Source organism: Mytilus galloprovincialis, chromosome 10 (genome assembly GCF_965363235.1).
Source record: "Mytilus galloprovincialis chromosome 10, xbMytGall1.hap1.1, whole genome shotgun sequence".
NCBI classification, from domain to species: Eukaryota; Metazoa; Mollusca; class Bivalvia; order Mytilida; family Mytilidae; genus Mytilus; species Mytilus galloprovincialis.
This window is the reverse complement of record NC_134847.1, coordinates 83,292,983-83,309,835: the sequence shown is the minus strand read 5'-3', so window position 1 is coordinate 83,309,835 and position 16,853 is coordinate 83,292,983. Positions and strand designations below refer to the sequence as shown.

Sequence of the window (16,853 nt, the reverse complement as noted above, 5' to 3'; positions counted from 1 at the left end):
CATACATATCCAAGTTTACGATACGGACTGAGCTACAGAAGAAAACGTCATCATTACCGCCTATGGAGAAACAATTGTGCATATCGCCCAATATGGTCAGGAACATACTTATATCACCTTTAAAATTAAAATAAAAAAGCTGATCAAATAATCTCAAAACCGAACTTTGACTTATATTTTCAATGTTATTCAAACTTTTTTGAATGTTTTAGATATATTGTTCTTGTTTTAACTTCATAACTTTCTTTGCAATTATAACCAACAAACCACAGGTTCCAAGTGTTAAGGTCATCATATACGGACGCCATATGCATCATGCGTTGGTTTACGCTATGGAATAGTGTTTTTTAAACAGATGGCGACAGATATGATCAATTGTAGACAAAACATGACAGTCATCTTCTCGAATAAGATTTATCAGCGAATGTGTACTTGCATGAGCAACATAACGCATTTGAAGTCAGGAGCACCTGGGATCACCTATTTTTGTGTTATATTTGAGTACCTTCATAGTAAGGGCTGTGTTTTTTATGTTGGGGTGTGTTGATGTGTTGTCTTGTAGTCCTCTTTGCCATGGCATTTTCAATAGAAAATATGGAGATGTTCTATGATTGCCAATGAGAATACTATTCAAATGAAGCGGATTTTAATAGTGTTGTAACAGCACATAAATATCAACTGTAAAAATCGTTACTACTAGTGAAATAGTACCATGAATATAAACATTTGATGTGAAACGAACCCTTTTCCTGGATTTACCATCATCAGGTATCAGATCTATTTACCCTTCAGGAGCAAATGAGATCACCCCAGTTCTTGATGTTCTTCGTTTTGATTTATCTTTAGATTTCTATGTTGTGTATTATGTACTATTGTTTGTCTGTTGATCTTTTTCTTTTTCAGCGTTCAACTTGTTTATAGTTATCGACATCTGAGTTTGAATGTCTCCTGGTGTATTTCGCCTCTCTTCTCTTTAAAAGCATAAACAACAAAGCCTTAATAAAAGCAACATAAAAACGTAAATAAAAGAATGGCAAAAAAATTATACATTTACAGCAGAATTTAAAAAAAAAACCAACGCCAAACCCATATTAAGTAGCAAACAGCTCGGCAAAATAAGAAAAACAAATTCAGTTAAAGCGAGAACAATTAAACGTTTACGATAAGATACACAATTCTTGCCGAAAGCTAGTCTAAGAACACTTGTGACTTAGCACTAATTGAAACCCGCATGCATTTTATTTGCATTTGTGTCCCAATAAAATTGAAAATGGAAATTGGGAATGTAGACAACCCGATCGAAGAGCAGAAAACAGCCGAAGCGAAAATCAGTTTTTCCGTGTTATTCTAACTTGAAATAATTCCTTCAGAATAAAGAAGTTTAAGCCAGATGATCTGTACATAGTCTTTATATAATGACAATAAAAGCGTCGCTTGAAATAACAATAAAATCTTGAGATAAAATAACCCTTGGTATGATCTATTCTGTGTTGACCTTTCCAAGCAATTATGCGCATTTGAAGGGGTTTGACAATGTTTGAGAAGCGGACAGATTAAATCATTCACAAGTTTATAATATTAATACATCATTTGATTGCGTTGAAGCTTTCGTAAAACCTATTGGGATGGTGTGTGCTAAAAATAAATTAAAGTAAGGAAAGGAAAGGAAAAAGATATTGAAATGAAAGTATGTTACGTAAATATTTATATACATGTATCAATTTCAAGATTAAAACAACATTGGAAATTATCAACAAAACAGGGAAGTACAAAACCAGGTGAAGGTTGGCTAAATATTTGGCCAGTTGACGGAAATAAAATAAATGAAAAAATCAACTTCATTTTTTTCTACTAAAGAATTCAAACTTTTATTGATTAAGGCATTAAAAAATGTACTATGACATTTTATTCAACAGATAATGACACAAATCGATACAACTAAAAAATTCTAACTTGATAAATGATCACAAATTGACAGCTACAGGAAGAAAAAGAATTTCCGTTGTGCTTTGGTTTCTCCCAATTATATAAATTTTAACTTGCCATCAGATTAGCTGCATACAAATTATTAAGCATGACTGCTGCTGACAGTGGTTTTAGAGGTTTCATCTTGCTTATAGTCGGTGAGTTTTTTTCTGAAATGAATATGTTAGTTTTACATTTGTAATTTCGGGCCCTTTTAGAGCTAACTATGCGGTATGAGCTATGCTCATTGTTGAAGGCCGTCTAGTGATCTATAGTTTTTGTGTCATTTTGATCTCTCGTTGAGAGTTTTTCTCATTGGCAATTTTTGTTTATGTGTTAGCTAGCGGAGTTTGTTGTTTTTATCCTATAAAAATCCAATAATGTTATTTTCATTCAGTGGTCTTTGAACTGTGGCGTTGACCAACAGTATAATAGATAAAAAACAATATGATTGAGTACATGCCTTTATAACTTCATCACTTGTATAACTTAGTTAAATCAATAACTTAAATAAAAGGCATAGTTTTAACTGCCAGAAATTTTAAAGTTTACTCACAAAACAATTACATATAAAATGTCTGAATCATGAATTTGAGTAACAATGAAAAACAAAAATGTTTAAATTCCAATGAATAATTGTAGGTATCAGCCTTGCATCAACTACGTGCAGTCCAAAAACGTTTTCTATTTCAAAGAACATGTATGTTAATTATTCCAAGAGAAATTTGACAGAAATCCCGAGAAATATTCCACGTAATAGTACAATGTTAGACTTTCACATGAACATAATAACTGACATTCCATCAAATATTTTCCAAAACATGTCGGACGTCATATGGATAGATTTGTCCCAGAATTGGTTGAACCGAATTCGAAACGAATCTTTTGCTGGCCTAAAGAAATTAACAACGCTTAATGTGAGCAATAACTACCTGCACATTTCAGACCTTGAACACAATGCTTTTGTTCCTATACAGCAGCTGAGGACTTTGCGAATTGATCAGTTAAAGTTTCTACCAAGGAGCAAGTTTCCAGAGCAACTTGTTAACCTTAAACAACTTGAAATCTTGGAACTAGCCACTTTCATTGGCATGAAATTTGATGAAAGATTTAATGCCTGGACATGTTTGCATACATTCATCTCAAAAAGTTCATATGGGCTTCATTTGCAAAACTATACATTTTCAGGTCTAACAAACTCACCACTAAGGACTCTTTCAATAAAGATTAAACAAGCTGACGCTGATGCTTTGGAACACCTGCCAAATTTACAAATTTTAAATTTATATTTTGGAGTTGCAACGGTGCAAAATACAATAGAAAATTCGTTCAAAATGGTGTCAAACTTCACAACTTTGACTAGGATACTAATGCAAAGAGTTAGTGCCAGAGCGTACATCTTTATCGTAACTGGTATATATCTGCATTATTTCGAAAACATATGTCTAAAAGAGCTTGTCTTTAGACACATGTATTTAGCAGATATTGATGGTACAAGCTTTAAGGAATTTGCTATCAATTCTGTTTGCCTTGAAAGTCTTGAGGTTTCAGGAAATATTGGTTATCCATGGATAACTCTTTTAGTCTTATTCAAAAATTTGAAACATCTGAAACTATCATCGATCGAAAACAACGCATTTTTAAAACAAGTGAGCATGCTCCATGCAATGACTACCAGCCTTCCAAAAAGCTTAGAAACCGTTGATTTACTACATGTAGGAATCAATCTTAAAATGCCGTTACCAAATATTACATTTATAAACGGAGATAACGTTTGGTTCCTCAACTGTAGAGCTTTCACCTTAATTGAATGTAACGGTTACGTAAGTGGTTTGAAGAATTTACGGTATCTAGATGTTTCAGAAAATCGTTGCGGTAATATGATTAATGAGTACATTTTTCAAGGTTTTCCGAAACTTGAGTTTCTAATAGCAACACATTCCGACCTTGGAACGGCTTTCAGAAATAATAACAGATTGGATATTTTACTGAAACCGCTAAAAAATCTCAAACATTTAGATTTTTCTTATAACAATTTTAGAAATGCTGACATTGCCAACTTAAACTTGCAGAATCAATACAATGTATTACAGTCCTTCAACTGTTCAAACAATGCTTTTAATCAAGTTCCGTCCTTTTTCCGGCATTTCACAAATTTGTCTTTTATTGATATTTCCTACAATAATGTTTCTACGTTCAACCGTGACGAAAGAGATATTATTGACTCTTTCATTGGTAAGGCAAAATTGGTTTTGGTAGGTAATCCTTTTAAATGTTCATGTTCAAATTTAGATTTTCTAAAATGGGCTAAACAAACAAAAGCTTACTATTTCGGACATCTTTATTGTCAACTGGAAAGCGGCGAGAACACAACATTTGCTGATCTTTTTGTATATCTGGATCGGTTTGAAAACCGTTGCCATGACAAGATATGGTTGATATTCTCGTTGTCGTTCACAACACTTGTTGTAATAATGGTGGTATTTGTTGTGGTATATCTTCGCTACAGATCTGCATTTCAATATTTTTATCTCAGAATTAAGCTTAGGTTAAAACAATATGAGGAACTGGACGGTGATTCTTATCTGTACGATGTCTTTATATGTTACAACCATAACGATGTTCCCTGGGTTGTAAATTTCAATCGCAGACTTACTGCAGCAAACTTCAAGACGTGCCTTGACGCAAAAGATTTTATTGCTGGAGAGGCCATTGCTGAAAACATTTTACGTGCTATTGATAGTAGCAGGAAAATTATCTTTATTATCACCGAACATTTTCTCCAGAGTACCTGGGGTAACTACGAAATGGAGTTAACCCGCATGCATGCTTTCCAGGAAGGGCGGGAAAACATGGTCATTGTGATTATGAAGGATGATTTATCAATTCATCAAATGCCTAAAGTCCTTAAAAGATTTTGGTATAAAGTTACATGCATAAAGTGGTATGACCAAGGAATACAACCATTCCAAACTGAAGAAATATTTTATGAAAATGTGTTCAGTTCACTTTCAATTGCATAAGTTCTAACTAGATTGTTTGGAATATTGGTTAACGTGTTATAATACAAAATTAAATATACAATGTTCTAGATTATATCCAACTTCGCATGAAATATTAACCAAAAACCTGTGACATTTTTTTAGTTAAACATTATTTACAGTATTACATGTATTATACAAATAAAATATAGTAAACATTTCTTCTTTTTTTGCGATTCTACTCTTAGTGTTCGGCACACATTTTCGACAATGAGAATAGAATGAAGAAACATAACGCATCTATCGATGTCAACACACGACTTTCAATAATTAGACAATAATTATTATATATACAAATCCCGGAGTATCAAATTTTTTGATTAGTACCGTCTTTATAAGCACAACTATTTTCAACCGGAAGTAATTGGTATGCATACACCCAGATAAAGGATATAAGTGATCCCTTATCGATACAAGTTATATTTCACGCATAACACCTGTTGTTGATTGGGAAGTGTGGTGCTTCAAAATCCAAACCGGAAAGTATCAGTTTCAGTTTCCTTTTGCCAAAGTGTCTGATTTGGGATATTCCACTTTAGCATATAATTATGTTCTATTTACCAATGTTTTTTAACTAAATAATGCTGGTCCTAAAGGCTTCGTCTGATATTCATATAAAAAAGTAGTTGTGTTATGATTGCCATTGAGAAAAGACGTTACGCACGGTATTGGTGCCACTTAGCGTTACACGACGTTCCTAATAAAACGACGATTTTGACGTTATTCCACGGAAAGTTTCAAACGTTGAACTTTTATTCTACTCATGTGAAAAAGCCGCTTAAAGTAAAGTTGCTTCTTTATATGGTGTTAATTTTTCAAGCCGGTACAAATGGAAAATTCCATTGAATTAAAACAAAATTTTAAATGCATGCAACAATAACACAAAATAACAATTTGATGTCTTGTAAAAATGATTTAAATATATAAAAAGAAGATTGTGGTATGATTGCCAATGAGACAACTCTCCACAAGAGACCAAATTGACACAGAAATTAACAGCTATAGGTCACTGTACGGCCTTCAACAATGAGCAAAGCCCATACCGCATAGTCTGCTATAAAAGGTCCCGAAATGACAACGTGAAACAATTCAGACAAAAAACTAACTGCCTAATTCATGTTATAAAATGAACGAAAAAGTCTGTGTTGTATATTTTTTGACGTTTTTTTTTTATCTTCAAAATGTTTTAAAACTTTAAAACTTAGTTTGAAACTATGAGTGAAACAAATGCAGGACAAATCTGAGGCTAACCACTTTACTCTTAGGACGAGCGTGCTTATACAACATATTTTATTGGCTGTCTTTGCTTATAACCTTCGATGTATTATTTTCTTCTCTTTTTTTACTATTTGTGTATATTATCAGTTTCTTCTATTTCTTAAAATCAGGCAATGTTTTCTCTGCCAGAAGACGTCTCCTATTATTGCTAGTAAAATTGTAAATATTTCGTTTCTTGTTTCTGTCTCTTTTCCGCCAAATACACGTTTATATATGTTTGTTGTAATTTGATAATTTCGCTCCCTCAATTTACGTTAATGTTCAAATGCTTCTTGATTTGTCTTTGATTATGTGAAAGATGTAGGTAGCATATCGCCAGCTATTTTTCTTTTCAAAATCTTATTTTATCACCATTTTAATCCTGGGACTATTCTACTAACGTTAATATAATAGTCCCAGAATTTGGTTTTATTTTTAATTTTCTTAAACAGTGACTTATACTTACATTTGTTTAGGGGCCAGCTGAAGGACGCCTCCGGGTGCGGGAATTTCTCGCTACATTGAAGACCTGTTGGTGCCCCTCTGCTGTTGTTTTTTATTTGGTCGGGTTGTTGTCTCTTTGACACATTCCCCATTTCCATTCTCAATTTTATTATAATTCATATTATTTATTTTAACGTATAAGTAAGTCCACAATCTTAACATCAATCCCGATTTTATGGAATATGTTATAAATAGCATATTTTCAAAAATCTCTCACAAAAACACTTTATAAAATGTGCATCAAGTTTGCAAAAGACATACGTGCTCTTATGCTGCCGTTGCCAATTTTCAATGATTGAAGTTTGTTGGGGTCTAAAATATTTTTTTAAAAGAAAATGTTGTCATTGATTACAATTTTTAAATCAGGATTGTTTTCCCATGCACAAAAATTAAGAAAATTCATGTTATGTAGGAATTTTCACATTTCGTACATAAATCAGGCCGTTAGTTTTCTCGTTTGAATTGTTTTACATTTGTCATTTCGGGATCTTTTATAGCTGACTATAAGGTATGGTTTTGCTCTTTGTTGATTGCATATAGAAATTATCAATTGGTCTTATACGGCCGCATCCTCTACTTTATTATGAAAATGAGAACGGAGATTATGTATTATTGTTTTGTTTTTGCTTTCGGAAACATATTTTACCATCTATCCTTTCATCTGACATTTTTTCACAAACCTAAGCTTCAAAAAAGGGTCGGTGATCAATACTTTTTTGATAATGTTTGAAAAAAGTATGGCAAACTCTTACACAGACCAATACCTACCTCACAGATTACTAGCAGGTCGAAATGCGATTTTGAATAATACAATTATTTTTATTTGACTAGATGTGATTTTTTAAGTAACTGCTCTATGTGCATGTTCACATGGATCCGTATTTTTTCATTCACTTCAACTTTACTTTACATTATTTTTGGTTCAGCGCTTCCATGTTTAACATATAAATGAGTATCGGTTTACAAGATACATCTTCTTTGACAATTTTTTTAAAACCGTTTCCAAACTGATTATTTTTATGTTTTCGGTTTCAATCTTTTTGGTTTCGTTTTTAAAATTGTTTTAACAAGAATAATCAAGTACAGAAGTACTGAACATCGGATGACCGCAAGTTCTTGTGGATGGTCACAAGCACTTGTCTCAGAAAAAAAAATCACATTTGTATACCTGAAACTAAGGTTTATGTACAGAGATATGGTTTTTTTCTGAGACAAGTTCGTGCGTGGATGATTGATAAATGACAGGGGATTCAACCTCACTGCTTTATTATCTATTATATTGATGTGATACAAATCAGTATACTCTATTTTGTTGTTACATATTATATTATTATAATATTTCTATTTAGCAGTTACATGTATGTATTATTTTCATCTATTGTATATCATTCTATTCTACGATTCTAATAAAAGTGTAGTACAAGTGCATGGTGGACACTCTTCTATAACAATTCGATTTTTCCAATAGATTGGATTTGAGTAATCATTCATATTTTCCCACAAAACTTTCTTGCGATATTCTTCCACATGCGTTAACACAATTTTTCTGTACGTGTGCATATATTCTAATGCATATAAATATTTCTAACGACAAAATATTTTCGTATTATTAATTTCTGTTCTTATGAGTATTCATTGAAGAAATGAATTTATAACAAGAAATAGAAAATGTTATTTTGCACTCGATGATATCAGCGTATTTATGCGATCGGTTACCAGTCAAAGACGAAAGTCAAATTTCTATGGCAACAATACATCGAATGCCCTCACGGTCATCGCGATGTAAAAATCAATATTCGAGCCAGTAAGTTTTGTGGCGTTCTGCAAAGATAAAAAAAGGTCTACTTTAAACACAAAAAAAAATAATCTGCACACACCAGATTGATTGGTTGAATTTTTTCTCTCGAAAGAGTTGGGAGTGTCTGTAAATTAATACCTTAGATATAGCTCCTACATGTTTGTGTGCCATCCATCATATATGTCGGACAACTTCTCTCTCTCTCTCTCTCTCTCTCTCTCTCTCTCTCTCTCTCTCTCTCTCTCTCTCTCTCTCTCTCTCTCTCTCTCTCTCTCTCTCTTTCGTTCTTTGTAAAAGAAAAGTTTCAATTTCAAAATACTAGTTTCATCACATGCCTATGTACCAGGCAATTCTGTTGGAGATTCGAGAAAATAAAATTCATTCTGCCACACTACTTCTAAATGTAATAACCATATTTTTCATACACATATTGCTAGGTAGATGACTAGGAATTGTTCTTCTCAGTAGATAAAAAAAATGATCGTAATAGCTATACTGAAATGTTTATGACGAAAAATAATTTCTCTGATAAAACTTTTTGTAAGATGAGTCGATGCGACAAAAAAAATATTGCACGTTTTACTTAAATGTTCACGACTAAGGAGTTTTTTTTTCTCATAAGATTTTTGTGAGAATTTTCATTCGTGTGTATAGCTTCGAATCTTTTAATAGCAACGCTAGGAATTACAGATAATATCTGTTTGAGGAGGATTATTAAATAGATCTCACTTTTGATCGCATTTTGTTTTTCAATGTATCTTGCTTTTATAAAGTGGGAGTGTGGTCATTAGTAAGTTATCTCTTTGTTATACATGTAGCTCCGGGGCCTTGTCTGTATGAAGTATCCGAGTTAAATATTTCGACATCTTATATCCTTGAAACAATGCAGATCTATATTTTAATGCATATCAAACGGGAACTTTTTTTTATATAGATCAGACCATTTCATGCAATTATGTTATGCCAAATATGCAAGAAAAGTCGTATACAGTTTAACGTTATTATAACGCGAACGTCAAATTACGGTTACGGGGACAGTCATGTCATTGGACATCTTAGATCGTTTGGAATTTTCTACCAGCAACTCAAACAAATGTACATATCACATCATTTTAAAGGAAATTAAATGTATTTTCCATTCATATCAGTTAACAGGTGTTAAAAATTTGAGATGTAGTAGAATTTCGTTTGATAAAAGCCTCTCAATTATTCTTTGTGTTATTTTGTCCATCGGGACATTTTATTGGACACGGGAAAAATAACGATGTTTTTTAAAAAAGACCGCAGTTACATAATGATGACTTCAGATAGCTTCTTTGGGACATGTATAATTTTTCTAATATTATTAAAATCCATTTTCGTCGATTATATCTTATGAAAGTGAAGACAGGAAGTTTTTTTACGGGTTGAGCAGCTAGATGGGACATTTTTTCTCTTTTTTATTTAAACTCTTCTGACGATCTTCCTTCTCTTACAGTTAAAAACTTCTTTTACTTCATTTAACGTTAAATGTATACAAAACAGTTGTAAAATTTTAAACCATTCTACTTACTAATGAATCCGCACTGGGATTTCAAAGACGCACATAAAACAAAATTGTAACAGCGGGACACACTTGAAATGACGTTATAGGCATCGAAATGAGCAAAGTTTTTCATTAAAAAATAGATAAAGCATAAAATCATCTATGTTATTGTTTTCTATGGGTTATTTCCTTTCGAATGATATGCATAACATGGATATTTATGGTATAGGATAAGAGCTTGAATTTGAATAACCCGCCTTCTAACCTATATTTCCAAAGTGACACCAATATCGTGCGCAACGTCAAAACTCTCCATAAGAGACCAAAATGACACAGAAATTAACAAATCTAGGTCACCGTACGGCAATCAGCAAAGCCCATACCGCATAGTCAGCCATAAAAGGCCCCGAAAGGACAATGTAAAACAATTCAAATTCATGCATGGTATTGACTAATGTTCCTTTCAGCTTTAGAAAGAGATCCAGAGCATGATGCCTGGTCATTTAAGTTCATAATGTTAATACCCCATGTACAAATGTAGACGTTATGGGAGGGGTTCAAAATGTAGACGTTATGGGAGGGGTTCAAAATGTTTTGAGTGCTGAACTCTCATCCTAACTTTGTACATGATTACAACATAGCAACAAACTGAAAAATCTGTTTGAAATGGAAATACAAGGTCAATCTTAAAGTTCTCACAGAAATAACTGGATGAAAACCAAATACTATTAAAAATAGATAATAAATAAATAATGGTTTCCATAGATGGTGATTCTGTTATTTCATGTGTACGTTTTTAAATTATTAAAAATATCTCGTATCAAATTGTGTGAAGAACTTCAAAGTAATGACCCTCTAGAAAAGACACGTCTCGTACACATAATGAACTGATTAATACTTTAAGTCTTAATTATTTCATTCAACAAATATAAAGCTTCGAATGATAATAGCTGGTACTATATCAAACAGGCAGCAATACATAGGGCTCAGGTAACACAAAAAGTGTTATATCTTGCATTCTTTGGGAAAACTAGAAGGGATTTCTGATGAAGGGAAAGGGAAAATATCTGCGACATATTTTGTAATGCCAAATTGGAGTATGTTGGTAGTATAACAAATCAAGGAAGAAAATGGGTAAAAATGAACACCAACTATTGAAATAGTAATGCAACAAATTTCATTCAGAAATACAAATTTGGGAAGAGTTGAAAACGTTTTGATATGTACGAATATTATTACACTTTCACAGATTGTGCAGAAGGATTGTTGATGTCTCTTTAACGTCCCATGGCAAATTGTCATAAATATTTAGGGAATGTTTAAAAAAAATTAAAAAAAAAAGATTGACTGTGTTCAATGTTTGAATCTGGGACACTCTGGGACACTCTGGGAGGTGGTGCCATTCAATCCAAAAACAAAATCCTGGATATAATATCAAGCTTTAATTATAAAAAAGAAATTAAATGTATGTATTTTCGTGCTGGCTCATATACGTGTCTTTCATCATTATGCATATAGATCAATGTAGATCCGACATACTGAAATGAGCAAGACTTGAAACACGTATTGATTTAATGAATTGTTCTTATTTTAACTTCATAACTTTCTTTGCAATGATTACCATCAAACCACGGGTTCCAAGTGGTCAGGTCATCATACGGACGCCATATGCATCATGCGTTGTTTACACTATGAAATAGTGTTTTTACACAGATGGTGACAAATATGGTAAATTGAAGTAAAAACATGACAGTCATCTTCTTCTCAAATTAAATCTTCTCAAATTAAATCTTCTCGAATAATCCTATTAGCGATTGTGTACCTGCATGATCAACATGACGCATGTGAAGTCAGGAGCACCTGAAATCACCTCCTATGAAGTCAGGAGCACCTGGGATCACCTTTTATTTTTTGTTAGATTTGAGTACCTACGTTGTAAGGGTTGTGTTTTTAATGTTGGGGTGTGTGAATTTGTTTGTCTTGCAGTCCTCTTTGTCATGGCAATAGAAAATATGGCGATGTGTTCTATGATTGCCAATGATATACTATTCAAATGAAGGGGATTTTAATAGTGTTGTTACAGCACATAAATACCAACTGTAAAAATCGTTACTACTAGTAAAATAGTACCATGAATATAAACATTTGATGTGAAACGAACCTTTTTCCTGATGGATTTACCATCATCAGGTATCAGATATATTTACCCTTCAGGAGCACATGAGATCACCCCCAGTTTTTGATGTGCTTCGTGTTGATTTATCTTTAAGTTGTTTATGTTGTGTATTGTGTACTATTGTTTGTCTGTTGGTCTTTTTCTTTTTCCAGCGTTGTTTATAGTTTTTCGACTTTTGAGTTTGAATGTCTCCTGGTATAGTTCGCCTCTCTTCTTATCATAAACAAAAAAGCCTTAATAAAAGCAGCATAAAAACGTAAAACAAATATGGCAAAAAGATTTATACATTTACAGCAGAATTAACAAAAAAAAAACGCCAAACCCATATTAAGTAGAAAACAACTCGGCAAAAGAAGAAAACGAATTCAGTTAAAGCAAGAACAATTACGCGTTTGCGATAACATACACAATTCTTGTCGGAAGCCCGAACATTTGTGACTTAGCACTGATTGAAACCAGCATGCATTCTATTTGCATTTTTGTCCCCCCTAAAAATGAAAATAAAAATTGGGAATCTGTCAAAGAGACAACAAACAACCCGACCAAAGAGTAGAAAACAGCCGAAACCAAAATCAGTTTTTCCGTGTAACTTGAAATAATTCCTTCAGAATAAAGAAAGTTAAGCCAGATGATCTGTACATAGTCTTTATATAATGACAATAAAAGCGTCGCTTGAAATAACAATAAAATCTTGAGATAAAATAACCCTTGGTATGATCTATTCTGTGTTGACCTTTTCAAGCAGTTATGCGCATTTGAAGGGGTTTGACAATGTTTGAGAAGCGGACAGATAAAATCATTCACAAGTTTATAATATTAATACATCATTTGATTGCGTTGAAGCTTTCTTAAAATCTTTTGGCATGATGTGTGCTAAAAATAAAGTAAGGAAAGGAAAAATATATTGAACTGAAAGTGTGTTACGTAAATATTTATATATCAATTTCAAGATTAAAACAACATTGGAAATTATCAACAAAACAGGGAAATACAGAATCAGGTGAATGTTTTGCTAAATATTTGGCCATTTAAAGGAAATAAAATAAATGAAAAAATCGACTTAATTTTTATCTACTAAAGTATTCAAACTTTTATTGATTAATGCATTAACAAATTTACTATCACATTTTATTCAACAGATAATGACACAAATCAATACAACTAAAACATTCTAGGTTGATAAATGACCACAAATTGACAGCTACAGGAAGAAAAAAAATTTCCGTTGTGCTTTGGGTTCTCCCAATTATATAAATTTTAACTTGCCATCAGATTAGCTGCATACAAATTTCTAAGCATGACTGCTGCTGACAGTGGTTTTAGAGGTTTCATCTTGCTGATAGTCGGTGAGTTTTTTCTGAAATGAATATGTTAGTTTTCTCTTTTGAATTGTTTTACATTTGTCATTTCTGGCCCTTTTATAGCTGACTATGCGATATGGGCTTTGATCATTGTTGAAGGCCGTCTGGTGACCAATAATTGTTACTTTTTGTGTCATTTTGGTCTCTCGTTGAGAGTTTTCTCATTGGCAATTTTTTTTTATGTGCTAGCAGAGTTTGTTGTTTTTATCCTATAAAAATGAAATAATGTTATTTTTATTCAGTCGTGGTCTTTGAACTGTCGCGTTGACCAACAGTATAATAGATTAAAAAATATCATTGAGTACATGACTTTATAGCTTCATCACTAGCATAACTTAGTTAAATCAATAATTTAAATAAAGCATAGTATTAATTGCCAGAAATTTTATAGTTTACTCACAAAACAATTACATATAAAATGTCTGAATCATGAATTTGAGTTACAATGAAAAACAAAAATGTTTAATTTCCAATGAATAATTGTAGGTATCAGCCATGCATCGACTAAGTGCAGTCCGAAAACGTACTCAATTTTAAACACCATATATGTTGATTATTCCAAGAGAAATTTGACAGAAATACCCAGAAATATTCCACGTAGCAGTACAATGTTAGACTTTCACGTGAATATAATAACTGACATTCCATCAAATATTTTCCGAAACATGTCGGACGTCACATGGATAGATTTGTCCCAGAATTGGTTGAACCAAATTAGAAATGAATCTTTTGCTGGTCTAAACAACTTAACAACACTTAATGTAAGCCATAACCACCTGCACATTTCAGACCTTGAACACAATGCTTTTGTTCCTATACAACAACTGAGGATTTTGCGAATTGATGATTTAAAGTTTTCACCAAGGAGCCAGTTTCCAGAGCAACTGGTTAACCTTAAACAACTTGAAATCTTGGAACTAGCCGCATTCCTTGAAATGAATTTTGATGACAGATTTCATTCCTGGTCATGTTTGCATACATTCATCTCAAAAAATTCATATGAGCTTTACTTGCAAAACTATACGTTTGCAGGTCTAACAAACTGTCCACTAAGGACTCTTTCAATAAAGATTAAACAAGCTGACGCTGACGCTTTGGAACACCTTCCAAATTTACAAATTTTAAATTTATATTTTGGAGTTGCAACATTGCAAAATACAATAGAACATTCGTTCAAAATGGTGTCAAACTTTACAACTTTGACTAGGATACTGATGCAAAGAGTTAATGCCAGAGCGTACATTTTTATCGTAACGGGTAAATATCTGCAGTATTTCGAAAACATTTGTCTAAAAGAACTAGTCTTTAGACACATGTATTTAGCAGATATTGATGGTACAAGCTTTAAGAAATTTGCTATCAGTTCTGCTTGCCTTGAAAGTCTTGAGATTTCAGGAAATATTGGTTCTCCATGGATAACACTTTTAGTCTTATTCAAAAATTTGAAACATCTGAAACTATCATCGATCGAAAACAACGCATTTTTAAAACAAGTGCGCATGCTCCCTGCAATGTATCTTAGCCTGCCAAAAACCTTAGAAACGGTTGATTTACAAGATATCAATCTTAAAATGGCGTTACCAAATATTACATTTATAAACGGAGATAACGTTTGGTTCCTCACCTGTAGAGCCTTCACCTTAATTGAATGTAACGGTTACGTAAGTGGTTTAAAGAATTTACGATATCTAGATGTTTCAGAAAATCGTTGCGGTAATATGATAAATGAGTACATTTTTCAAAATTTTTCAAAACTTGAGTTTTTAATAGCAACGCATTCCGACCTTGGAACGGCTTTCAGAAACAATAACAGATTGAATATTTTACTAAAACCGCTAAAAAATCTCAAACATTTAGATATTTCTCATAACAATTTTAGAATTGCTGACATTGCCAACTTAAACTTGCAGAATCAATACAATGTATTACAGTCCTTCAATGGTTCTAACAATGGTTTTAATCAAGTTCCGTTTTTTTTCCGGCATTTCAGAAATTTGTCTTTTATTGATATTTCCTACAATAACTTTTCTACTTTCAACCGTGACGAAAGAGATATAATTGACTTTTTGATTGGTAAAGCAAAGGTGGTTTTGGTAGGTAATCCTTTTAAATGTTCGTGTTCAAATTTAGATTTTCTAAAATGGGCTAAACAAACAAAAGCTAGTTATTTCGGACATCTCTATTGTCAACTAGATAGCGGTGAAAATACAACATTTTCTGATCTTTTTATATATCTGGATCGGTTTGAAAACCGTTGCCATGACAAAATATGGTTAATATTCTCGTTATCATTCACGACACTTGTTGTAATACTTGTGGTATTCGTTGTCATTTATCTTCGCTACAGATCTGCATTTCAATATTTCTATCTCAGAATTAAACTGAGGTTAAAACGATACGAGGAACTGGACGGTGATTCGTATATGTACGATGTGTTTATATGTTACAACCACAACGATGTTCCCTGGGTTGTAAATTTCAATCGCAAACTTACTGCTGCAAATTTCAAGACGTGCCTTGACGCTAAAGATTTTATTGCTGGAGAGGCGATTGCTGAAAATATTTTACGTGCTATTGATAGTAGCAGGAAAATTATCTTTATTATCACCGAACATTTTCTCCAGAGTACCTGGGGTAACTACGAAATGGAGTTAACCCGGATGCATGCTTTCCAGGAAGGGCGGGAAAACATGGTCATTGTGATTATGAAGGATGATTTATCAATTCATCAAATGCCTAAAGTCCTCAAAAGATTTTGGTATAAAGTTACATGCATAAAGTGGTATGACCAAGGAATACAACCATTTCAAACTGAAGAAATATTTTATGAAAATGTGTTCAGTTCACTTTCAATTGCATAAGTTATAACTGGATTGTTTGTAGTATTGTTTAACTTGTTTAACACAATATTACAATGTTCTAAATGATTACCAACTTCGCATGAAATATCAACCATTGCAACTAGTTGTTACATTTATTAGTTAAACATTATTCACATCATTATTATACAAATAAAATATAGTAAACATGTCTTCTTTTTTGCGATTCAGATCATAGTGTTCGGCATGTATTTACGACAACGAGAATAGAATGAAGAAACATAACGCATCTATTGATGTCAACACACGACTTTAAATAACTAGACAATTATATACTAGTATACAAATCCCGGAGTATCAAATCGTTTGATTAGTATCGTCTTTTTTAGCACAACTATTTTCAACCG

At 32.6% G+C, this 16,853-nt stretch overlaps 1 protein-coding gene across 3 annotated transcripts; it reads left to right on the top strand.

Moving 5' to 3' along the window:
• Positions 1-222: 222 nt before the first annotated feature.
• Positions 223-16,658, top strand: LOC143048602 (toll-like receptor 4). Of its 3 annotated transcripts, none has more exons than XR_012969892.1 (2): positions 223-2,123; positions 14,114-16,658. XR_012969892.1 is itself a non-coding variant. In XM_076222384.1 (2 exons), exons 1-2 carry the CDS (start codon positions 2,075-2,077, stop codon positions 4,986-4,988), a joined length of 2,430 nt encoding a protein of 809 aa, XP_076078499.1. In that variant the 5' UTR covers positions 223-2,074; the 3' UTR covers positions 4,989-5,122. The 3 variants fall into 3 exon arrangements, 1 of the variants encoding a protein (XP_076078499.1); XM_076222384.1 differs by lacking the exon at positions 14,114-16,658 and adding an exon at positions 2,608-5,122; XR_012969893.1 differs by lacking the exon at positions 223-2,123 and adding an exon at positions 13,469-13,612.
• The last annotated feature ends 195 nt before the right edge of the window (positions 16,659-16,853 follow it).

Bases quoted from the DNA above. Each gene is read 5' to 3' on its own strand.
- LOC143048602 (XM_076222384.1), top strand. From the start codon at position 2,075: ATGACTGCTGCTGACAGTGGTTTTAGAGGTTTCATCTTGCTTATAGTC. The intron at 2,124-2,607 runs GTGAGTTTTTTT...GAATAATTGTAG, and splicing joins TTTCATCTTGCTTATAGTCG to GTATCAGCCTTGCATCAACT.